At 41.7% G+C, this 26,724-nt stretch overlaps 1 protein-coding gene across 1 annotated transcript in view; it reads right to left on the bottom strand.

Annotated features, from left to right (window-relative positions):
* The window catches only part of KSR2 (kinase suppressor of ras 2), a 584,421-nt gene that overhangs the window by 170,496 nt on the left and 387,201 nt on the right, over positions 1-26,724 (bottom strand). Inside the window, exon 6 of the mRNA XM_036748960.1 lies at positions 432-501. Within this exon, the coding sequence (XP_036604855.1) occupies positions 432-501 (70 nt within the window). The remainder of the gene's footprint in view (positions 1-431; positions 502-26,724) is intronic.

Below are 26,724 nucleotides of genomic sequence, written 5' to 3'. Positions count from 1 at the left end.
TCCTGGACCTGGAGTCAGGAAGATCTGAGTTCAAATCCAATCTCAGACACCTCCTAGCTGTGTGACCCTGGGCGAGGCACTTAGCCTCTGCCTCAGTTCCCTCAACTGTAAAATAATAATCTACCTTTCAGAATTGTGAAGATCGAATGAGGTAATATTCATAAGGGGCTTAGCTCAGTGCCCGGTACACAGTAGGCACTTAATAAGTGCTTGTTGACCTAGTTGCCTCAGTTTCCCCATCTTTAAAATGGGGTTAATAATAACACCCACCTCTCAGTTGTGTAAGGACCACACATGATGATGTATATAATGGATTTTGGAATCCTTAAGAGGCCATATAGATGCTAGCTCTAATGGCCCAGGGAGCATCTTTCACTGCAAAGCACGAACACCATCCCACCACCCTTCCCCGTCCCCCAAATCCAGCCTACCTGTGTTTTATTGAGTTGCCTAGATCTCTTCGAGGAATCTGAGGAGACCATCGAGGCACTGACAGTGTGTCTGGAGGAGGAAAGCAGAGAGGCAGAAGGAGCAGATTATTTAGCTGATAAGCACAGTTCCCCCAACTTGGAATGATTGAGAACAGGACCCAGAGGACCCATGGGATTTGAGATGGGAATCTCCAAAATTTCTGGTAATTAGGAGGCTGGGGCAGCTAGGTGGTGCAATGGATAGAACACCAGGCCTGGAGCCAGGAAGACTCTTCTTCATGAGTTCAAGTCCAGCCTCAGGCACTTATTTGCTGTGTGACCCTGGGCAAGTCACTTAACCCTGCTTGCCTCAGTTTCCTAATGTGTAAAATGAGCTGGAGAAGGAAATGGCAAACCACTCTGGTACCTCTGCCAAGAAGGCCCCACATGGGGTCACGGAGAGTTGGATATGACTGAAATGACTTAACAACGACCACGATAAAATAACAGCAGCAGCAATAAAATCTTGTTTGCACGTAGTTGTTTGCATGTTGTCTCTCCAGTGAGATTGTGATCTCCTCGAGAGCATGACCATCTTTTGCCTTTCTTGGAATTCCCCAGCACTTAATACAGTGTCTGGCACATAGTAGGGGCTTAATAAATGCTTATCGGCTGACCGACTGACTGAAAATGACTATAGAGAACTTCTAGGCTGGTTTTTTCACTTTATAGATGAATACAGTCACTTTATAGGTGACTGTCAGTCACCGAGATAAAAAAGAACTTGCCTATGATATCCCAAAATAAGCAGCTATCTGGATTTGAACCCAGGTCCTTTGAATCAAAATCTAGCACTTTCTTCTCTGCCCTATTTTAAGGTATTTTTCTGAATTTTGTACAGGGACTCTGATACCACAGACCTTGGGCTGGGGAAGTAAGCCAGTTCACTCACTGACTGCTTTTTTCAGGCAGTCACAGACACCTGATTCTGTTCTTGTGGTTTAGTCACGTCAGGCATGACCAACTCTTCATGACCCCATTTGGGGTTTTCTTGGCAAAGAGACTGGAATGGTTTGTCATTTGCTTCTCCAGCTCATTTTACAGATAAGGAAACTGAGGCAAACAGGCTGAAGACTTGTCTGGGGTCACCCAGCTAGTAAGTATCTGAGGTTGAATTTGAACTCAGGTCCTCCTGACTACAGGCTCTATCCACTGCACCTAGCTACAACCAGGATAGACACAGGATAAATTGGAAATAATTTTAAAGGGAATTAATCACTGGTATTAAGGGAGATCAGGAAAGGTTTTGTATAGGAGGTTGGATTTTAGGTGGTAAGGAAGCCAGATACATGGAGATGAGAAGAGTTTGAAGGCATGGGGGTCAGCCAGGGAAAATGCCCAGGATCAGGAAATGGAGTGTTGAATTTAAAGATCATCAAGGAGGACAATGTCACTGGACCATAGAGTATATGGGGGAGGGAGGTGTAAGTTGTAAGAAGACCAAATAGGTCAATGGACAGGAGATTATGAAGGGCTTTGAATGCCATACAGAGGATTTTATATTTGATGCTGGAGGTGATAGGGAGCCACTGAGGTTTATTGACTAAAGAGGTGAAAGAGTCAAACTTTTGCTCTAGGAAGATGAATCTGTTGTTTGTCCTTCATTCTCGAAGAGGACCATGACATCAGGAAGGTGATGCCATGACTTATAATTAAATTGGATTTCAGCGAGGGAAGGCTGGGCAAAGTCACCAGCTTCACTTTCTCCTCCAGAGCTATCTGGGTCCAGTGGCAAAATGTAGATCAGGATGACTGGAGATGGCCCTGGGTGCAGTGGGAGACCTTGGCCTTTTTTCAGGAAGATCGATTTAACAGCTGAGTGGAAGACAGACTGGGGAAGATAAAGCAAACAGCAGGCTAGAACAATAGTCCAGGCATGAAGAGATAAGGGTCTGTGCCAGGGTGGTAACAGTGTCAGAAAACAGAAGGGGACATACATGAGAGATCTGACAAAAAAGGAATTGACAAGAGCTGGCAACAGATTGCATATGGCAGGTGAGTGTGAGGAGTGGAGGATGACATCAAGGCTGGGAGCTTGGTTGACTGGGAGGCTGCTGGTGCCCTTAGCAGTAATAGGGATGTTAGGGAGAGGGGAGGTTTGGGGGTGGGGGAAGGGAAGCAGTTTAGTTTGGGATAGGTGGAATTTAAGATATGTGTGACAGAAGGCATAATTTAATTTAGTAAATCAGGGGTTCTTAACCATTTTTTTTTGCAACATGCACCCTTTGGCAGCCTGATGTAGCCTATGGATCTCTTCTCAAAATAATGTATTTAAGTGTATAAAATAACATCCATGAGATTACAAAAGAAACTAATTATACTGAAATACAATTAGCAAAAAAAAACATTTTTTAGAGAAGTCCACAGATCCCAGGTTAATATCTCTTTCAGGAAATATATTTATTGAATATCTAATATGAGCTTGGTACTTAAGGAAATATAGAGATGAATATGAAGATGTCCCTTCCCTTCAGAAGTTTTCTCTAGTTTAACTTAAAGCCAAAATGTCAGCCTAATGAAAGTCAATTTAAGAAACTTCAAAAGGAAGGAAGAGAAGAGAAAGGGAAGGAAAAGAAAAAAAGATTATGTGCTCTCTCCAACTCCCTCTCCTTCTGAGAACTGGAGCCCTATATGCCACAGGTGTTAGATCCCTGAGTTGTTGCTTACTTGGGTAACATAAGGGATATGGATAGAAATAATGCCTTCCTATTGGGTTATCTTACAACTGAATCCTGCAAGCCTTCAACCAGGTCTTAATTCAGAAGCCTAGTACTTTACTAGACCCTGCGGGACATCCATGGCAAGCCTCAGACGTTCAAGACTCTTGAGAAGCTTACACTGAGCTTCGGGAGATGGAATATACAATGAGTTTGGAGTCAAGAGGAGGGGATCATAGAAACACCAGACCTCGACAGGACCTGAGTGACCATCTAGTCCAACTTGACCAACAACCATCCTTACAATATCCCTGGACAGGATAAGCGACCAGCCAGCCTTTCTTGATGAACTCCAGGAGAGGTGGAAGGTGGGCGTTTCATTCTTGGATTATCTCCAATTGTTTTCCTGACATCGAACCTAGAATTACCACTTTGAAACTTCTACCCATTGTTCATAGTTGAATCTTCTCTCTTCTTAACTTATTGAAGTCTGGCTTCTGACTTCATTAACCAACCAAAACTGCTCTCTCCAATGTTACCAGTGATCTCTTACCTAATCTATTGGCCTTTCTTAATCCTCATCCTTCCTTACCTCCTGTAGCCTTTGACACTATCCATCACCCTCTTCTTCTTGATATTCTCTTCTCTCTAGGTTTTCATGAAACTGCACTCTCCTGGTTCTCCTCCTACCAATCTGACTGCTTCTTCTCAGTTTCCTTTGTTGGATTTTCATCTAGATCATGTTCACTAACTATGGGTATTGCCCAATGTTCTATCCTGGGCTCACTTCTCTTGTCCCTATATGATATTTCATCAGCACCCATGGATTCAACCATCATTACTGTGCAGATGATTCTTAGATTTTCTTGTCCAGCCTTAGCCTCTCTGCCACCCTCCAACCTTATGTTTCCAACTGCGTATTGAAGATTTCAAACTGGTTGTCTTGGAGACATCTTGAACTCAACACATCAAAAAAAACCTCATTATCTTTCCCCTCCAAATCCTTCCCTCTTCTTATCTTCTTCCTCACTATTGAGGGTACCACCATCCTCCCAGGCTCGCAATTTAGGTGTCATCTTCAACTCTTCACTGTCTTACCTCCCCCCCCCCCGCCCCGACAAAGCCAATCAGTTGCCAAGTCCTGTTATTTCTACCTTTGTGACATCTCTCATATTCAATCCCTTTCCTCCTCTGACATTGCCACCATCCTGGCACAAGCCTGTACTATCCCATAGCTTGCTGATCAGTTTCCTTGTCTCAAGTCTCTCTCCATTTCCAATCCATCCTCCATTCAATTATCAAAGCAATCTTCCTAAAGTGGAAGTCTGACTAGGTCACCCCCAAGAACCAGAGGAACACAATTTCTTGGTGTGAGAGATGTGAACTTTCCCAAATGCCTGAAAATTACAGAATTTCAGATGGGACCTCAGAGACCACCTAACTAATCACCTGAAAAAGAAACCTCCCTATGACATATGCAATAAATGGACATCTGGCTTTTGCTTAAAGATATTTCCAGTGCAGAGGAAGTCCTTATAGCTTGAGATAGCCAGTTCTACTTTTGGAAGTTTCTCTTACAAAGTTTTCCTTATCATTCTGAGGCACCACTCTCCTCACTGATGACTCCTTCTGACTGCCATTTCAGGAAGTTATCTCTGCCATGCTTCACTCATGCCTGGACTCAGTCTCTTCATTGCTCTTCCTCCTTAACAGCTACATTGCCTCTTACGAGGTACTCTTCCTCTCTCCTTTGTCTGTCCTTTCTGGTCCCCCTTTATGTGTTATTTTCCTGAATTAGAATATAAGCCCCATGTGGGTATATCTGTCTTGTCTGTTTGTATTTGAATCCCTGAAGCTTAGCACCATGTGTCAGAACAGTAAAAGTTAAATAAATTCCTACTCTGTCTGTATCTCTGCCTCTGTCTCTCTGTCTCTTTCTCTGTCTCTCTCTCCCTCTCCCTCCCTCCCCCTCCCTCCTCTCTCTGTCTCTGTCTCTCTGTCTCTCTTACTCCCTCTCTCCCTCCCTCCCCCTCCCTCCTCTCTCTGTCTCTGTCTCTCTGTCTCTCTTACTCCCTCTCTCCCTCCCTCCCCCTCCCTCCTCTCTCTGTCTCTGTCTCTTTGTCTCTCTTTCTCTCCCCCTCTCCCTCCTCTCTCTGTGTCTGTCTCTCTCCTTATCATCTATCATTTATTAATTATCCACCTATCTATATATCTGTCCATATATCATTTATCTCTATCTTTGCCTGTCCATCCAGCTAGCCAGCCTGAATTTGTCTCTTTGAAACTTCCAGCCATTGTCAAACAGAATGAAGTTAATTTATCTTCCATGTGACAGTCCTTCAAATTCTGAAGACAATTACCATGCTACTCCATTCCCCACCTCAGTCTTCTCTTCTCTATCCTGAACAATTCCAGATGGCATGAAGTCAATGCCCTTTACCATGTTGGTCTTGGTACAATGGAAGGAGCTATGCCTCTGAAGTCAGAGGACCTGAGTTATAATTCTACCTCTGATTCTACTTGTATGACCTTGGACCTGTAACTTAACCTCCATGGGTCTCGGCTGTAAAATGAGAACACTGGACTAAATAGTCTCTAAGGTGCCTTCTAACTCTAAATCAATGATCTTCTCTGCCTTATTCAACTGTGGCTGATTTGTTGTTTGAAACTCAGTATTACCCACTCTCCCCTCTTTTAAAATGGAACACTCTATAGAAAAAGAGTAGTAAGAGGCATTGAAGGTTTGTAAAATGTTTTACATTCATTATCACATTTGATTCTCACAACAGCCTGGGGGGTGAGTGCTATTATAATATCCATTTATAGAAATGGATATTATAAGAAAAGACTAAAGCTCAGAGGACTACAATGACTTGTCCAAGGTCACAGCTGGCAAGTGCCAATGGTGGGATTCGAATTCAGGTCTTCTGGATGCCCAGTCTATTTCCCACTTTTCCCTTTACACCCCACTGCACATTCAGTCCCTAACACCTGGGGGAGTGAGTTTTTTCTTAGATCAATTTCTTCCTAGACTAAGGCTAGAGTTTCTTGGGAGCACTGGGTCAAGAAACAATGTATAGGATGAATGAAAGAGGGGGGGATAGAATTGGAAAAGGAACCTTCCCCTTGACAAAGCAGTAGAGGTAGAGACTAAGAATGTACAATGTTGAATACATTGCCAGATCTGGCCATTCTAGCTTCGTTTTTGCTTAACTGGTTTTTTTCTTTGTTAACAGGGGAATGGTCAGTTCTGGGTGGAAGTGATGTTTGAGCAGGGGGAATACATACATACATATATACATATGTATACATTCATACACATACACACATATGGATATGTATAAATGAGAGTGATATAAGAACAAAATACATCGTTTATTTTTTTTTAAAAAAAGAAAAAGACAAAGGGAAAAGAGAAAAAAGAATCCAATTTTGAGCTGGGAAGGGTTGCAAGCTCATTTGGGCCTCAAGTATCATTTAATTGATAAAGAGACTGAGGCTCAAAGAGATTAAAGGGCCTACCTTAAGTCCCAAAGGGGCAGAGAAGGAATTTAACCCTAGGTTCTTTAACTTTGCATTGGGGTTTCTTAAGATGGGGTCTATGAATTGATTTTTAAAAAATTATTTCAATGTAATTGGTTTCCTTTGCAACCCTTTGTATTTTATTTTATGTATTTAAAGCCATGATTCTGAGGTCCAAAAGGTTTATCTATAGACTTCATTACACTTTTAAAGGGGTCCACAACACAAAAAATTTAAGAACTCCTTATTCTATACCCACTATACAAACTTACGGTCCGAGGATTTGAAAGACAAACATTTCAATCCTCCCAATTTTCCCTGGGACTAACTCTGGGTGCCAGGAATGAGATTGGACCATTCAGGGCCACCTCCTCCTCTCTGCTATTTGCCACCCTCCAACGCCCACTGCTTCCTTCTCCAATAAGCAGAGAGGCCAGATCTCCTCCCCAAGAAGCATCCCTCTCCACTGGATGCCTTACCACCGGTTACACTTTATTTCTCAGTACATTAGATCCTCTAAAAATATATGTGATTAACCTTAATAGCACAGATTCATTTCCCCAATATCTCCCACAGGTCAGCAACAATGAATTTTGTCAGTTATATTAAGCACCCTATCATTGGTTTCCAGTAACAACCATCTACAGTATGGGAGGGGGTGGGTGGATGGAGATTTGATCCCTGAAATCCTATCTTGACTTCCTTAAGTTTGTATTTCATCATCTCTGCCAATAAAATTCTAGAAACTTAAACATTTTTTAAAAAGAAGGCACAAATCTACCAGCAAGCCAGGACTGCTATTATAAGCAGTAAGGCAAACAGCATTTACAGCAATTAAATTGAGACAGCAGGCTTCTGTTTAACCAATCAAAGCACCTATTAAGATGTCTCAGTGGCAGAACAAAAGCTATTTTTCCAGTCCAATTTTCTGATAACCAGGAATACAGACTCCGAGTCATATTTTGCATATCACTAGTCCCGGGTGTCTTTTGTCCTGGGATCTCAAAGCAGGTGGATAATAGAAAGTTCTTCTCCAAAACCCATGGGGTTAGTCTTATCAGCTCCAGGTGAAAAGCAACCTTGTATGGTGGGAGAGCACTGTGGGCCACGAGTCAGGAGGTACTCTGAAGCTCCTTTTGACATTTGAGCTAGGGATAGAATGGAAAACTGCTTGGATATGGAAGCAGGAGAGTTGGTTTTAACAATAGCTGACATGTGTATCAGGCTCCAAGATTTGCAAATTTCTTTGCAAAAATGATCTCGACTGCTAGACCCAATTCTGCAATTTACTGGCTGTGTGATTTTGGGCAAATGGCTTTCCCTCTTTGGGCCACAGTTTGCTCACTTGTATGATGAGGGGCTTAGATTGCAAAACAAATCATTCGATCATGCATTTAGAGCCAGAAGGAACCTTAGACATTAATTAGTTCAATCCATCACCCCCTCATTTTGCAACGTCAACAAGGTCACCTAAGAAAAGTATATGCCCAGAAAAATGTAATTATAATCATTCTCCTTTACATTAGGCTTTAAAGATTACAAAGACAGGCCACCAGCCTATGTGCTCCATTGGTCTCCATTAAATGTCAGAAGAAGGTAAACAAGGCGTGTGGACTCCCTGTGTTGGATTTTGAGGAGGGCAAAGGTCACAAGAGAGTGAGTCATTTAACTCACCTTGCTTCCTCCTATGTAAAATAAGGTAGTTGGAACTAAAGGGTCTCTGAGGTCTTTTGAGTTTCTAAATCTATGAGCCTAACACATAGAAAATACAGCAGTTTTGAAAACAAGCCAAGAGGTTACCCCCTTCCCAAGCCCCCCAAAGCCAATCTCACCACCCTGTATCTTAGTATATGACCTTGACTCCCACTTTCCTGAGAAGATCAAGACCAGGCAGCTGCTGTATACTTACTATGTCTTTCTTCACACCTCAAAATGTTTCCTTCTCTTCATGCATTTCCATTGTTACTATCTCTAAGGAGGGAATGAGTGAGGTCCCTCTCTTTCCCAGAGCCATCCCCTCGAATTATTGTTCCAGATCTTAATCCTTTTCACTTCCAAATTCCTTTGGGAAGGTTGAATCCAAACTAAGCCTTCAAGGAAGGAAGGGTTCTGGGAATGAGAGTCGAAGAACACATTCTCTTGAGCCTAAGATAGATATTCAAGGGTCATTTAAACTTGGAGCCACTACTTCCTCATCTCTTCCTTACTTCTTGACCCCTTTCCCTCTGTCTGGTGACCTCACCACTTTGACTAAAACTGTTCTCTCTAAGGTCACCATTGAGCTCCGAACTGTTCAATCTGATGGTCTTTTCTCAGCTGTCATCCTCCATGATTTCTCTATCACTTTTGATTCAATCTTGTTGCTGGGTCTCATCGATTCTCCCACTCTCTGCAATCTGCCCCCTTTGCTCAGCCCTCCTAGTTCAAGCCCTTATCACCTGTCACTTGGACTGTTATAATAGCCTCCTAATTGGTTCCACTGCTGCCAGTATCTCCTACCTCTAATACTCTTCCTGAGAATCTGGTCTGACAATATCATTCCCTTGTTCAAAATTTTCTACGGGTTCTCTATTGTTGCTCATAAACTCTCTAGCCTAGCATTTAAAGCCTTTCATAATCTAGCTCCAAGTAGAAACTAGTCTAGGAAGAGAAGCCATTCTGAATTTGTTTTATATCACTTCCCTTCATTTGAGGCAGCTAAGTGATGCAATGGGCAGAGCACAGGACCTGGAGTCAGGAAGACCCAACTTCAGATCCAGCCTCAGACACTAGGTGACCCTGAGCCAGTCACAAGTCTTCTCAGGAACAGTGTTAAAAGGAGGAAAGACTGGCAGCAGGGGAACCAATTAGGGAAGTTATTGTGACAGTCCAAGGGACAGGTGATAAGGGCTTAAACCAGGAGAGCTAAGCAAAAGGGACAGATTGGAGAAAGGTTGTAGTGAGAAAGTCCATAAGACCTGGCAACAATATTGAATCCAAAGTGACAGAGACATCATGGAGGATGACAGCTGAGTCACAACCTCTGTCTGCCTCAGTTACCTCATCTATAAAGTGGATTAATAATAGCTTTAAATGTATGGTTGTCTCCTGATTTATGCCTCTGTAACCTCAAACACCTTTTTTCACCAGATTTGATTTCATGAGCATAAGGGAGCCCCCATGAAGAACTTCCTCTACCAATACAAATCAGTACTTTCTGTATAATTCAGCATCACAGAGCTGCCTAGAACACTGAGAGAACAAATGATTGATCCAGGGTTGCACAACTTATTGTGTCAAGCGTAAGACTTGAACCCAGGTCTTCTTAACTCTGACATCTTCTCTCTACCCATTCTGCCACAGTGCCTCTTGACTAGCACATAGTAGGTATTTAATAAATCCTTATTGATTAATCGATTATTACTAACAAATTTTGAGTGTGTGTCAATGGTCAATCTCAGCGAAAAAGGAAGAAAAGTCACTTATAAGCATGGGCACTGAAGGTGTATTTGGGGGCAAGAAAGGAAGAGAAGGGGTTTAGAACAGACCAAGCAGTGAGTCAATAAAGGCAGAACAGAGAAGACTATCAAGAAACCGTGAGGACCCAGATAAGCTCAGAGAACATAAGTTTCCTCAAAGTCCATTCACATATGTGATCTCATTTATCCCACTTGGAGCTGTCCAACAATGGAATAGGCTGTCTTCAGAGGGACCAGGGTTGCCCCTACCCTGAAGATTTCCAAGCAGAGAAAGGATGGCTAATTGTTATGGAGATCACAGAAAAGATTTTTGTGCACCTCTGTTTTGGACTGGCTTCTGAAGTCCCTCTCAACTCTGAAATAATGTAATTATTCTCAAAATATATGGGGTATCAGTGCAATTAACACTTAAAATTGCACTAAGATTTTGGGGACACTGGATAGAAGCAGCATAGCATAGCAGATAGAGAGCTGGCCTCAGAGACAAGGAGAGCTGAGGTCAAGTCCTGCCTCTGACTGTGCAACCTTGGGCCAAGTCACTTTTCAGTCCCCTGGGGACAGCTCTGTGACTCCAAGTTACAGAGAGACTGTTGGTCTGTATTGATAGAGAAAATTTCCTTACCCAGGAATTTCCTATGCCATTGAAACTACAGGTCTAGTCCTCATCCCTATTATGCATTTAGTCAATCAATAAGAATTTAAGAAGTACCTATGATGTGCTAAGCATTGGAGATAGAAAGGCAAAAGACAAATCCTCCTCTCAGGGAGCTCATGGTCTAATAAGGAAGACATGTATGTCTCCCTTACATGTACAAACTATATACAAACTATGTACAGACTATATACAGGAATAATTTCAAATAACCAAGAGAAGGAAGGCAATAGAATTTCCATTATTGTGTATTAGAGTTCTCAATATATGTATCTCTTCTTATTAAACTGTAAGCTCCATGCATGTTAGGACTGGTATCTTAACTGTTACTGTCCCCAAATTCCTAGCATAGTGATCTATACACAGTAGGTCTTTAATAAATGAAAGGATTGGCAGTATTGTGGGCATAATGCCAATCCTGGAATCAGAGACCTGAATTTTGCTTCTGATACTGTATTACCTTGGACAGCTCACCTAACTTTTCTGGGCTTGTTTCCTTACCTGGAAAAGGTGGGTAATAACATTCTACATGGTCTCCCCAAAGTCTTAGCAAAATTATAAGCTATTAAAGTTTAATAGTTGTATTTACCTCATAAGGTTGTTATGAGTGAGGTTTTTATAAATATTAACATGCTATGATAATGACTTACCATTAATAACAGCTGACAGAAAACATTTTCAAGTTCCTTTGAATATTTTGTATCATTCAGTCCTCATAACTACCTCATGAGGGAGAAATACAATTATGATGATAATGATAATTGGCATTTCCATAGTTTTTTTAAGTTTACAAAGAATTTTACATATGGTATCATCATTTGAGCCTCATGACAACCTTGTGAAGTATGTGCTATTATAACTCCTACTTTGCAGAAGAGGAAACTGAGGTATATGGAGGCTCCATGTCATGCCCAAGGTCACACAGTCACAAATATAAGCAGCATTCAAATCCCATGTCTTCCCAACTCCCTTACTCCTTTAAGTACTGTTGTACCTATCTTACATATAAAGAAACTGATGCTCAGAGGAGTCACTCAGACTTATCCATAGTTATATAAGCATCTGAAGCAGAATATTTATCCAGGTCTTCCTGACTCCAGGTCCCATACACTATCTCCAATACCATGATGCCTTTCAAAGGGTCAAATTGAATGGAATCAGGTTTAGGTCATAAGGTCATTATGGATTTAGAGCTGAAATGGACCTAAGAAGTGAGCACCCTCATTATACAATGAAGGAAACTGGATCTATTGGCAATAAGTCAGTGAAGAAGCATTTATTCAGCACTTACAATTGGTCAGTCACTGCATTAAAAGCTAGAAATACAAAGAAAGGTAAAAAAGACTGTCCCTGCCCTCGAGGAACTCCCATTTTCAAGAAGGAGGGAGATAATGTATAAATAACTAGGTACATACAAGATATATACAGAGTAGAAGGGAGGTAATCTAAAAGGGGAGGCATTAGCACTTGGGGCATCGGCAATGGTCTCTTGCAGAAGGTGAGCATTGAGTTGAGTATTGAAGGAAGCCAAGGAAACCAATAGTGAATGGGCAAAGCATTCCAATAATTCCACTAAATTAGTGACAGCTAGATTATCATACAGGTGCCATTGGCTGGGTCCAGCTAAGGAGCTGAATGAATAGGGTTCAAATCCCATGTCTTCCCAACTCCTTTACTCCTTTAAGTATTATTGTCCCTATCTTACATATAAAGAAACTGAGGCTCAGAGGAGCCACTCAGACTTATCCAAGACTGGATTTGCTGGGTCTGTTCTGAACCAACATCATTCCTTTTGAAACAAAAGGAGAGAACTGTATAGTCCTAAAGACAAAAAAGACCACAAGATGGTTAAATATAGGGGAAGGGGGTGGCATTGGACACTAGTTTGAAGGCTAGTTCTGCCACCTACTACCCATCTGACTCTGAGCAAGGGATTTCACTTCTCAAGGCCTTAGGTTCCTTCTCTATAAAATGAGAGGATTAGAATCAATGCTCTCTGAGGTCCAATCCAAATCTAAATTCATAATCCTATGATCCAATGAGAAAGCTTGTTTCATATCCTGGCCTCAGACACTAATTTGGTAAGCTGTGTGATCACGGGCCAGGGGTTTCACTTCTATGGAGCACAGTTTCATTACCTATAAAATAAAGGGTTTAGACTAGATGCCTTCTGAGTTCCAGATACCACTCTAGACCTATCATAAGTCATTTAAACTCTCTGGGCCTTGTTTTCCCCAAATGTAGAATGATGGGTTCAGACTAGATGCCCTTGGAGGTCCCTTCCAGTTCTAGATCTGGGATCACTTCAACTCCATTGGCCTCGGTTTCCTCATCTGTAAAATGAGCGTGTCAACTACAAAGTCATTCAGCTCCCTTCCAGATCTAGATCTCAGGCCTAGCTGAATTGTTGGCCTTGATCCAGGGCCTCACCATACCCATCTTGGGTAGATGCACAACTATCTTCTCATTGAATAGCTCCAGGCAGAACTTGGAGTGGGGCTCTGAATAAAGGGCTTCTAGCCAGTGCCAAGAGAAGTCATTTTCAGAATCTTCAACTCTTATTGGGTCCAGATCACCCTGAAATTATTTGGGCCAGAGAACTGCCTATAACAACAAAACTCAGGCTATTAAACTTTTCATTCCAGGTTGCAAATCAGCCTCCAGCTGAAATCCCACTGATTTATTCAATATGCCAACCAATCCCTCACTAACCCCATGCCTGGTATTATTCATATAAGCAGAGAGTAACTCTGTTTGCTTTAATATCCAATTCTCATATATCAGGCAGCAGCACATTTTAATTACAGGCTGCCTCTAAAGGTTACATTTACATGGTATGTCCCAGACAAAAACTGACTTCCATCCACTTGGCCTGGATTGGGTTCCTTTTGACAGTCCCATTTAGCCAGCCACCAAAGAGACACAGAACTGAATAAAAATGATCTAAGAGGGCCACTTAGAGAGGGTAGCCTGCGGTTGGTGTTTGTGTGTGTGTGTGTGTGTGTGTGTGTGTGTGTGCTATTCAGGGAAGGGATAAAATAGCACTACTTTTAATCATATAACTAGTAAACAAATAAGAAGCAGATTGGGGAGGGGAAGGTAGTATGGTCAATTTCTGCCATTTCATAGAAACATAGGTTTATGGTAAGAATGAAAGACAGAGAGAGAGAGAGAAACATAGAGAGAGATGCATGAAGGAATGGAGTGATGGCGGGATAAACAGATGAACAGAGATAGACACACAGAGACATAGATAGATGGATAGATATAGGTAGATGCGTGATGGGATGGAAGGAGGGGGAGAGAGAGAGAGAGAGAAAGAGAGAGAGAGAGAGAGAGATGGGAGAGATGAAGAGATGGATGAATGGAGAGTGACAGATAATAATGAGAGAGACAGATGATAGATAGATGGATAGATAGATGATAAAGCATTTATGAAAATCTACTTTGTGCAAGACATCATGCTAAGTGCTGGGGAGAGGTGTGCAAATAAAAGTGAGACAGTCCCTGCAGTCAAAAAGTTTGCATTCTAAGAGAGGAAGACAACACCTAGAGCTGAGCTAAAAGGGTAGGGGTGCTCTGTGGTGGCATGACCATCTAATCCAATGCCTTTCATTTTACAGGTAATGAAACCAAGAACCAGAGAGGTAAATTGATTTGCCAGTTATCACAGGATCATCTCTTTTGAGCTGAAATAGAATATAAAGGCCATAAAGTCCAGCCACCTAATTTTACAGAACAGGAAACTGAGGCCTCTAGTGGTTCAATAGAAAAGGCATTAGGCAATTCACTTACATCCCTTGAGCCTCAGTTTCCTCTCCTGTAAAATGAGGGAGCTGAATTAGATAGTCTCCAGTTCTAGATCTATTATCCTAAGAAGTGGGAGTAATTGGCCAAAGTCAAATCCTGAGTAAGTGGCAGAGCAGGATTTGAACTCAGGTCAGTTGATCTTCATCTCCATCAGTCTTCCCACTATGCCTGGCCCTCTCATTTATTCCTTACCCATGTGGCCATAGACAGATCACTTCTCCTCTCTGGTTCACAGTTTCCTGCTCTGTTAAATGATGGGGTTGAGTCCTTCCAGCTCTAAGTTCATGATTGTATGAAATATATTATGCCAAGAGATGGGAGGATTAATTATCCAATATTAAGGTCTAAATCATAGATTTAGTTATAAATAAACATACAGCTATCAACTCATCAGAATCAGGATTTGATCTACCCTCTGACTCAAGAATAAGATATTTTTCCTCTATACCATATTGGCTTCTAATGGAGACTACAGATTTGGATTCTCCAAGATCACCCAGGGTCCTGGGCAAAGCAAGAATCATTGGATGACCAAGAGGTCATCCACTCTAACCTACAGACATGGTAGACAGATCTAATAAGGAAATTCTTTAGACAGAACTGAAAAAAAAAAGTGCAACAGAATGAACTAGTGTGCGATCGCCTTGCATTTGTAGAAGGTCAGACAAAGACAGAACAGAAGCTGGACCTTAGAATACACTATCATACATTCAAGGACTCTAAGAGGAAGAGGGGATCTTGGAGATCACCCAGGCCAGGTGTTCTTAACTTTTTGTGTTCTAGACCCCTTGGGCAGACTGGTGAAACCAACGGACCCTTTCTCAGAAGAACGCTTTTGAGTAATTGAAGAAAATGCTAAATTTCAGCTAGACATTCATAAAAATAAAGATGTATTTTTCCCACCTAAGTTCAAAGATTCCCTGAAATCCATCCACAGTTTTATGGACCCCAAATGTAATAACTCTTTCTCACTTTACAGATGAGGAAATGGAACCCAAGAGAATGGAAGTGACTTGTCCAAGGGCACACAGGCTGGCAGTGAACAAGGCCGGGATTTAAAGTCCAGCCTTTGGACTAAGCTCTATGCTCTTTCCCAGACTTATGAGCACTGGTATGGGACTGGTAGAGTATTGACCACGACACCAATAACAGGGTGGACAAAGAAGGGGTGTCAAGGTTCTTCCTGACAGGAGCCCTGTGACCACTTACCCTGAAGCACCACAATTCTTGGGGTGTCTGCTGTGCCTGTACTTAGCTTCAAGATCTTTAGCTGGCTCACACCACTGCATGCCACTACCACCAGCCCCTCACCACATTCTCAACTAGGTTTTTTATCATGTTATCCCTCTTAAGCAGCAAAATACTTTCCCATCCCTGAAACCCTTTGGAGGTAATAGCCAATCTGCTCCCCATTCTGGAGAGAATGCACCTGCTCACTGCTCTCTCTGTGCTGCCAGGCCCTTTACTCCCACCTCTACTCAAAAAAACTGGGCCTCCCTTCCACTAGGCTGATTTCTCTTCTCCCCCTTTATAAGCCTCCATCCTGTTTCTCCATTCAAATCATCTCCTGATGCCTCATCAGGTATGGAGGATCTCAAAGAGGTAGGGACCTCAGGCAGTGTGGCAGAATAGGAAAGGTATGATATTTAGAGTCAGAAGCTTGAGTATGACCCCAACTGTGTGACCCTGGAGAAGTCATTTAACCTTTCTGGGCCTCAGTTTCCTCATATGTAAAATGAGAGTATTGGACTAGATGACCTCTGAGCTACCTTCCAGGTCTAGATCTGTGAGCTTATGACCCACATCTGAATAAGAACCTCATCTACAATATGCCCAATAGTGGCCATTAAGCCTTGGTTTGAAGTCCTCCAATGAGAGAAAGCCTACCACCTGCTGGATGCCCATTCCACTTTGATAACACTTTAATTCTTAAGAAATTTCTCCATTGGGCAAGTCTAAATTTATCTCTTTGCAACATTCGCCTATTTCTCTGACTTCTGGGGCCCTCTTCCACCTCCAGGTGCTTTAAATATTTGAAGTCAGCTATCATTCTGGTCCCACTAACTACTCCCTTTGACCCTGGGCAAGTCAGTCTATTTTTCTTTGCCTGTCACTCTACCTTTCTGTGCTTCAGCACTGGAATTTCTAAAATAAGGCAGTGTGGGATGGTAAAAAGAGCTCTGGAGTTGGAGTCAGAAGACAGGTTCAAATCCCAATTGTGCCATTTACTAGCTGAGTGAAGTTGGGCAAGTCACTCTCCCCACTCATTCCTGCCCCCATCAACTTTTTCTACCCCAAGAGAAAACATGCCAAGTTACATTTTTGCTTTTTTCCAATCCACCAAGTTGCGTATTAGTGTACAGTGGAAGCCCCCATTCCTTCTACAATAACTGAACTGGAAGGGACCCCAGAACCCTACTGAAATATCCTTATTTCTATATCCAAATTACTTTCACCATGCTGAAGACATAGCTCTCTTAAAGATTTCCAATAAAGGCAATTCCCCATGGAATCTCTTCCCATTTTCAACACTTATGAAATTCTTTCTTGTTTCTTACATAAATCTATTTTTCTTTGTTTCTAGCTCATTTTCTGCATTCAGTTTTTGGTGCATATTTACCGGCACACCAATGTTCTTAGAGACCCTATAATAGAGAATTGTTACTTGGGTGTGGCTATCCATGGTTCTGAAATATTTGAAAACCTTATAGTCTCCATCTGCATCTTCAATGGACAACTCCTCAAGGCTCTGTTGCATGGGGCACCTCAGGTATTCCTCCAATCAAACAGGTATGATAAGATTCTGACATACCCTGGGTAACAAATCTAGACGATGCCTTTTGTAGGATTACAAATCCCTACTTCTTGCGATGGCTATAAGATCATTTCATCCAAGGCTTGGAAATCCCCACATAATGGCTAGATTCTAGCTACATACATGTATTTCTGATAATTGTGATGCAAAAGTAATTTTGCTCCCTTCATGCCTCTGAGCATCTAAAGTTTTCTCTTATGCCTTTCCTCGTTGAGTTGAAATACTCTGAAAGATTCAGCATGGGATAGTGGAGAGGGTTAGATTTGGAGTTAAAAAGACCTCAGTTTGAACCCCAAATCTGCACCAGTTTCCTCACTTGTAATATGGAGGGTTTCAACTAGATAGTCTTTAAGGGCCCTTTCAGCATCCAAATCCTATTATTGTGTGTATCATCTGACTCTTTGAAATCCTACTTCTTTTTAATAAACGTCATCTTCTCATCTCTATCTCTTAGCAGGTAACTAGAGCACCGATATTCCTTTAATTCATCATAAATCCAACATCTGGTCACTGATCATATCGCCCTCTTTCTGAGGAGAAATTTGAATCCTAATTTCATCACCTGTGATTTATTTCAACTCACTTCAGATGGCCGCAATTATATTTCACCGTTGTTGAAGGAAAAGAAAATGGTGGCAGCATTTAATTACATTTTATAATAGGCCCACTGCCAAATTTATTAAAGTGTATCAGGGATTTTTTACTTCATAACCAAACAATAAGGGACCTGGGTGCCACACAAGCAATTATTTTCATTGTGGAGATGATAGAAAAAGAATTAGAGATGTTAACAGTCACTTGAATGTGTACAGGAGGAGGATAGAGGCAGCAGGGATCAGAAAACCTTTTTCTTAAAGTAAGGATGAATCTCAAGGGCTTTTTTTGGAGAGGATGTAAAAAAAGAGGTGAATTTTACAATTAATCACCAAACATCCTTATCATATGAAAAGGAACTACTTTTTGGAAAATTGTCTTCCTTCCTTCTACCCACATTCTCCCAAACCTATCTCTACCCCATCCCACCAGCTACACTCCTCAGGGTTAGACTCCATCATCATCATGCTCCCAGGAGACCACTTCACTACTAAACTCATCATCTTTCAGGATACTGCATCAATTTTGGTACTCATACTTCTTTGGGCCTCTGGGACCCTCTGACTAGAGGGCCAAAGGGCAGAGTAAAGGACTCCTCCCAAAGCCTCCATTTAAAGAGGGCTCGGAGGTGAGCCAACTCTTCATTTCTAACCATCTATACTCATTGGACTGAACTCCGCCACCCCCTTCCTCCTGTACCAGGTACCTTCTTCACTCTTTCCCTTTTCAGCTTCCTTTTCTGTGTTATCTTCTTCCATTAGCTCCTTGAGGGCAGGGACTCTTCCTTTTTCTTATCTCTGTCTCTAGTTATTAGCAAAGCACTTGGCACATATAGTAGGTGCTTAATAAATATTTATTGACTGAACTAATTTCAGGCACATGTCTAGAAAATCACTGTGAATTGTCAACAATCTTATCCAATAATAACAATGATAATAATAACTCATTTCTGTGGCATCCCAAAATCTTTCATCACAAAAAAACTTTCCCATATAAGAAGTACTATAGTTCCATTTCTACAGATGGAGAAATTACAGCTCAGAGCTATGACAGGACTTGCCCAGGGTCACATAGAGAATACTAGAGACAGGATTTGAATCCTGGTCTCATTTCTCAGTTCAGATCCTTTCCAGGACCCCATAATAACTGGAATAATCCCACTTTTAAAGACCAGAAGTGAAAGTTTAATATGAATATTATGATGTGACATGGCATCCAAAAAAGCTAACACAGTCTTAGATTTTGTTAAGAGTGGCCCAGGGACCAGGACTTGGGTGTTCATCAGTTCCTTGCACTCTGCCCTAGTCAAACCACATGTATAGTAATTAGTTCTGAGAACCACATTTTCTCTTCTCTTTTCAAGTGTGCCACAACACTTCTCAACCAACCTGCTCACTTTCCTACAAACTTCACTGAGGAAATAAATCCCATTCACTGAGAGCTCCCTCTTTCCCCTCTTTTCATCTCACAATCCCTTGATGTCATTCCCAATTCTTCCATCTTTTAGTTTAGTCTGGGATAAAGAAGGAGCACTTGTCACCAAGGTCAACCCCTCTTCATATACATTGCATCCATCCCTTCATCTCCAGCATATAGCCCCTTCCACTACTGCCTCCTCTTCAACCTTGACTCTTACTGTATGTACTGGTTCCTTCCCAGCTACTTAGAAATGCGCTCAATTCTCCCCCATCCTTATAATGTTCTCCCTTGATCTTACCATCCCCACTAGTTTTCTTCTTATTGTCCTCTTCTCAGCTAAACTCCTTGAAAAGGCCATTTATACCCAGTATTTCTACTTCCTCTCTATTCACCCCCTTCTCAACCCTCTGCAGTCTAGCTTCTGAACTCATCATTCATGAAAAAAATACTTTCAAGTTATTAATAATCTCTTAATTGCCAAATTTAATGTACTTTCCCCAAACCTCATATTCCTAACTGTGAGTATCCCTCAAGGCTATATCCCATCTTCTCTTTTCTTCCTTCTTTGTGCCCCACCGTCAACCCCTCTCCTCATGGATTAAATTAATTCTTAATTAAATTTTATTTTTTTCAATCATGGTTAATAATATCCCCCCTCCAGTCTTCCCTTTCCACATTAGAAAAAGGAAAGAAAAACAAAACTTTTGTAATAAACATGCATAGTCAAACAATACAAATTCCCATATTAGCCATGTCCCAAAATATATCTCATTCTGTGTACAAAGTGCATCACTTCTCTAGCAGGAGGTGGGCAGTATGCTTAATCATTGGTCCTCTGGAATCATAGTGGTCATTATATTGGTTCAGTTCTTTAGTTTTTCAAAAATTGTCATTTTTACAATGTTGTTATATTATAAATTGTTCCCCATTGGTTCAATTATCATCTCTATACAGATGACTCCAACTTTACCAGTTATCTTTTAATCACCAAATTTAACGTCCTTTTCTCAATCCTCATCCTTCTTGACCCGTTGGGAGCTTTGGATACTACGGATCACCCTCTCTTCCTCTAAACTCTCTCCTCTCTAGAGGAGACATGACAATACTCTCTCCTGGTTTTCTTCCTACCTTTTTGACTGGTCCTTCTCAGTCTCTTTTGCTAGAACTTCGTTCATATCACAACAGTAGGGTAAAATTGCAAACAGTGAATGTCTCCCCCTGCCCCAAAGGCTCTGCCCTTAGACCTCCTTTCCCTCTATATTATTTCAGTTTGCGATCTCATCAACTCCCATGGGTTCAATATTTGACAACTGATTAAATATTTGAGGTAAGGGAGAGAGAGGAGCTGAGGATGAACCTGGGTTCATCATGGTAATGGTAATTCAGAAGTGGAAAGGTTCTGGGGGGGGGAAGATACTAAGTCTAAGGTTCAACATCTGTTTCTGACAGATACTGCCTTTTGGCACTGGACAAGAGTCTCAGCATCCTAGGAAATTTTCTCAGATTATAAATTTCCAAACAGTTGTCTATCTACATTCCTTGTTTGAAGTTTCCTCATTCCCTATAATAAGGAAATCCCAGATAGATGCAAAAAAATATGAAACCATCTCTCCAAGTCTCTGTTTCTCTTACTGTAATGTGAGAACTACCTTCCCGACCAAGTTGTTATAAGGAAAGTGCTTTCAAAGTCTTAAAGTAAGATCAAAATGGAAATATTTTATTATTATTATTAACCGTGTGCCTGATTCTCCCCAAATATACCAGGATAGTAGCAGAATCCTGAATCCCTCTTCCCCAGCTGCTAATTCTCATGATATGGCAGCCAGGTGGCACAGTAGATGGAACACTGGACCTGGGCCAAGGAAGAACTGAATTCCAATCCAGACTCAGACACTTTCCAGCTTTGTGATTCTGGGCAAGTTACTTCACCTCTGTCAGCCTCAGTTTCATCCTCCATAAAAGAGGATAATAATTGAACCTACTTCCCAGGGTTATTGTGAGGATCAAATGAGATAATATTTGTAAAGTGCTTAGCAAACCTGAAAGCTCTATATAAATGTGAGCTATTATTATGAGTCTCCTGTTTCCCTGACTACAAATTCCCTGACCATCTAAAGTGAGTATCACTTCTTCTATCCATAGTCTCAAAGGAAGATTATGCTCATATTTGTGGGACATTGTTAGAACGCCTTGGGAAAGGTGTTGGAATCTCAAGTGCCGCAAGAGATGTTCTTGGGTCTCGTTTTCATCAGGCAGATAAAAGGACAGTGGAGTGACTTACTTACTGCCCACTTGCTGAAGGGCTGTTTCCAGGGAAAGCTCACAAAGTGGATCTGTTCTCTCCCAACCCATCCTCAGACAGGACCGATGAGAAATTGCAAGGTTTCTGGTACAGATTACTTTTGTGGAGCTAATGAATAGACAAAATATTGTAAAGATTGGGCGAAGGAAGAGGGGATGCTAAACTACAGAACAGAAAACAGCTAAACCAGCCTTCTTATTGTTCCTCACATAAGGCACTCCATCTCCCATCTCCAATCTCCAGTCTCCATAACTTTGCACTGGCTGTACCCTATGCAGGAATACATTACCTCCTCACCTTCACTTCAAAGTCTGGCTCAAACGCCATCCTCCTACATGACTCCCTCCACCCCAAGTTACTAGTGCTTCCTTCCACCCCCCAAATCATTTTGCATGCATTTGCTATATACCTGTCTTTAAACATGATGTGTCCCCTGACTAGGATGGTAAGCTCCTTGAAGAAACAATCTGCTCCATTTGTGTTTTATGTATCTCAAGTGTAGCTCTATGTCCAGCACACAGCCAACATTCAATAAATGGGAGTCAGGAAGACCTGAGTTCAAATCCTGCCTCAGCCCCTTAGTAGCTGGATGAGCCAAGGCAAATCACTTAACCCCTCTCAGCCTTAGTTTCCTCATCTATAAAATGGGAATAATAGGACCTATAGGATTGTTGTGAGGATGAATCAATAAGCTAATATCGGTAAACCACTTGGCCATCCCCAAAGTGGCATGTAAATGCTAATTATTATGGCTGTTGATTTATATTATTTGTTATTATTGATTGACTGATTAAAGACACGGGAGTGGCAGTGAGATAACTGTGTGCCATTATCTGAAGGGCTGCCATGTGGAAGAGGGATTTGGTCATTCTGTTTGACCCCAAAGGGAAGACTCAGGAGCAATGGATGGAAGTTGCAGAGGCCAATTTGGGCTTATTATCAATAAAAACAGCTTCAGAATGAGAGCTTTCCCCAAATGGAAGGGGCAGCCCTAGCTGGGAATGAGCTCCCCGCCCTGGAGACATCCAAATTGTGACCTGTGAAATCACAGGATCCTAGATCTAGGGGTAAAGGGAACCTCAGAGGCCATGTAGTCCAATTGCCTCATGTTACAGACAAAGAAACTGAGGCTCAGAGATGTTAAATGATTTAGGTTTATAGGATCATAGATTCTGAGCTGGAAGGGACCTTACAGCATCCTTCAGGCATGAGAGATAGCTTATGCCAAGGCACAGACATGAGCTATGGAGAGTCATGTGTGAGGAACAGCAAGGCCAGTTTTGTTAGTCTATAGAGTTTGTGAAAGGGAATAGTGTGTACTAAGGTGAGAAAGGTCAATTCGAGCCAGGTTATGAAGGTTTAAATGCCAAACAGAAAAGCCTATTTTTGATCCTGGCTGCACTACGGAGCCACTGGAGTTTACTGAGCAGAGCTGATTGGGGGAGGGAGGGGGTAGTGAAACAGTCACCTTAAAAGTCATGAGGAGGGTGAATTGGAGTGAAGTGATGCTAAAGGCAGGAAGACTGATTAGGGGGCTACTGCGATAGTCCAAGCGAGAGGTGATGAGGGTCTGAACAGGGGTGAGCAGGGAGAAAGTAATCAATGCAAGAAACATCATGGTGGGAGAATTGACAAGACTTGGCCACTAATTTGGATTGTAGGGAAGAAGTCGTGGGTGCAATGGATGTGTGAGTGGGGCATGCCTATAATCCTTGCTACAAGGGAGCCTGAGGGTGGCAGATGGCTTGAGCACAGGAGTTCTGAGCTGCAATGGGCTGGGTCAATAAGGCATCTATACTAAGTACAATATTAATATGCTAGGCCCCCAGCAGGTGGGGCAGGGTTTCACTTGGTGGCCTATGGAGGTGCAAACCAGCCTGGGGCAGAAATGGAGCAGGTTAGAGCTCCCAAACTGATCAGATTAGGATTAAGCATAGAGAACAAAAGAAAATCTACAAGAAAGCAAAGAAAAGATGGACAGCTTTCAACATAACACACAGTATTTAATAAATAGGCTTTCTTGAAATAATGAGTTATTGCTATATATTCTGAATCCTCCCCTATGTTCACCTGTGCATGTGACATGTTTTCTCTCTCATATTTAAGTTTACAATGTTTCTTTTTCTTTTCTTATTATGTATCTAAGCTTTAGTATTTGTCTAAAACAAAAAAAAATGTAAAAATATGTCTGTGCTCAATTTTAGCCTTGGGGTGGTGGGTAGGGGGGGGGGGAGGAAGGGGGAAAAAAGAACAAAGTTGAAGTGCACAGCAGAGAACAAAAGAAAACCTACAAAGAAGCAAAGAAAATATGGATAGCTTTCAATGTAACACACAGAATATAATATATAGGCTTTGTTGAAATGATAAGTCATTGCTTTACATTCTAAATTCTTTCCTACATTCTGCTGTGCATATGACATGTTTTTTTCTTCTATATTTAAGTTTATAATGTTTCTTTTTCTTTTATTATATATATTTAAGTTTCAGTGTTTGTCTAAAATTTAAAATTAAAAAAAAGGATTAAGCCTGTGAGGAATCCCTGTACTTTGAGCCTGGATGAGATAAGGAGACCAAGTTTAAAAAAAAAGTGAAGTAATTTTTGGGTCAAGGAGAATACTAAACACCATGTAGGAGATAGTTACCTGACCTATGCCTTGATGGGAGCCTCCAAACTACTAAGGATCCAATGGCAAGAGGATTGGAAGATGAGCTAGATGGCCCCATCCATTGTGAGCCCCAGACAGTCACGCTGCCTCCATCTTTTCAGACAAAGAACAATTATAATTAGAAAACCCCTTTTGATAGCTAGCCTAGCTCAAACACAAATGAGGATAAAACCAGAGTCGACAGAGGCCAAGGTCGCCATCATCATGAATTTCCCTGTGAAGACAGAAAGCCAACCATCACTGACTCTATCAATTTCAATTGCAAATGGTTTCATGATAAGGAAGAAAAACCAGCCTCAACCCTGAGCATCCACTGACAGTCTAGGGTCACAACCCCAAAGGCTGGGATTCAGAAGTTTGGCTCAGAGGAAAATGTGCATGGCATTTGGACCCCAACGATGGGGAAGGGAGACATCCATAGGATGACACTCCACGCCCCTGGCAGAAGTCCCTCAGTCCTAAACACTGCTCCTTCCCATCTCAGAATGCTTCCTCCTATCCCTTAATTGAGACACAGAGGGAAGGATCATGATAAAAAAAAGCTGTTTTTAAGAACTGAAGCATAAGTTAACTGAGAAACAACAGTAAGTTATGCTGAGTGCGAAGATGTCTGGGTCCCTTTGGTCATTTTTTCCTCTTGCTGTCAGCCTGTTCTCAGAGTTCCTCAATAGACCTTCAGTGCCTAAGAGTGATGGATAGAGCTTAACCTTCCCACACATAACAACATAAATTACTTACATATTTATTCCCTGGAACTGGGTTTATGTATCTAAATCAGAGCTATTCTGAGTCGCATGAGCTGAAATCCCCCCAATGCTAGTGGTGTGTGTGTGCGTGTGTGAATTTTTTTTTAATTAAGCAGCTCTCCTGTATTTAATGCTCTAGGAAGTTAATTACCCATAGAAGAACAAAGGGCTAGAGTGAAATCTCCATGTAGAGTCATTCTCCAGAATTTACTGCCTGAGTGGATCTCGTAGCGAGTGATAGATGAGTTGAGGGGACTGGAAAAGCTCCCTGGTCAGACTTCAGAAACCTTCAGGCACCAGGCACCCTTGGATTCAGGCAATGAATGATAGATGAGAGACAGGGCTCAGACACTTAGTGACTGCTTGGTTGAGATTCGATTGGTACCGGACACCAAGATGCGATTTACTCTGATGACCCACAGCTCTTATGGAAGACACCTCTTGAATTAAATAATGAAGTAAATAGTGTAATTCCCTATAGTTCAAGGTAAAGAAAGGGTACCTCTAGTTCAAGATAATCTTCCTCCATCTAAGTCATTTCCAAACAAATCCTGAGCTATGACAGGCTTGACAGTCCTTAATTATTGCCACCAAAGGGTCTCAGGTCAAAGATTCATTCAGGCAGAATGATTTATTTTTTCTGAACCCAGTAGAGGGAATGAATGCTGTTCTGAAACCACTTTAGGAGAGTGTGTTGCACATAGTGTTTAATAAAAGTTTGTTGGATTGAAATGACCAGACGGATATATCAAGTAGGTGAAGGCTACAGAAGTCAATTAGGATCATCAGGCTCAGTCCTGCAAAGGACCTTAGGAAACATATTGTCCATCTGCCTCACTTAAAAGATGATGAAATCGAGTCCTGAGAATTGAGACAAGTCACTCAAAGGGATTCTATTTTAACCCTACAAAAGGACTGGACTTTAGTTCTATTCATTTTTGACTTCTTGGTTACAATTATGGGTCGATAATGCCAATGGCTGAGGGCAAGAGCTGAGAGAAGGGTCTGGGACAGAGGAATTGGCAGCCTTATGCAAAGGTTTAATCCAAAAGGATGGATTTGTGTCCCTTGTACTGATTGGGTTAATGGATAGAATTACGAGGTTCACCTGGGGCTTATTAGCTGTGACCCCGCATGAGTCACTGAACCTTTGTAAGTCTTACTTTCTTTATCTATAAAGTGGCCATAAAGTAACATCTATATCACAAGGTTGTTGAGAGGATCGAGTTAAATATATGTTAAACACTTTGCAAACCTTAAAGGGCTAAAGGCCAGCTCTTCTTTGTCTCCTCCTCCTTTTCCTTCTCTTCCTTCTCTTCCTCCTCCTCCTCTCCTGCTCTATTTCTTTCTTCTCCATCTCCTTCACCTTCCTCCTTATCTTCTTCCTACATCTCTGTCTCCTTCCTCTTTTGCTTCCTCTTCTATCTCTGTCTCCTTCCCCATTTTCTCCTGCTTTCCTCCTCATTATTATCTGGGTTGTGAAGATTAGGGAGCTTGTAGACTTTAGCTTCTTCCCACAGTGTAAGAGCCCTCCATTCCTTCATCTCTGAGTATTTCCTCATCCATAAAAGGAATTGGGGATGGACCTCTGAAGTCCCCTCCAGTCCAAAATC

This window comes from Trichosurus vulpecula, chromosome 1 (assembly GCF_011100635.1).
Source record: "Trichosurus vulpecula isolate mTriVul1 chromosome 1, mTriVul1.pri, whole genome shotgun sequence".
Taxonomy (NCBI): Eukaryota; Metazoa; Chordata; class Mammalia; order Diprotodontia; family Phalangeridae; genus Trichosurus; species Trichosurus vulpecula.
The sequence above is the reverse complement of the archived record's forward strand: the minus strand, read 5'-3'. Positions and strand labels throughout refer to the sequence as shown.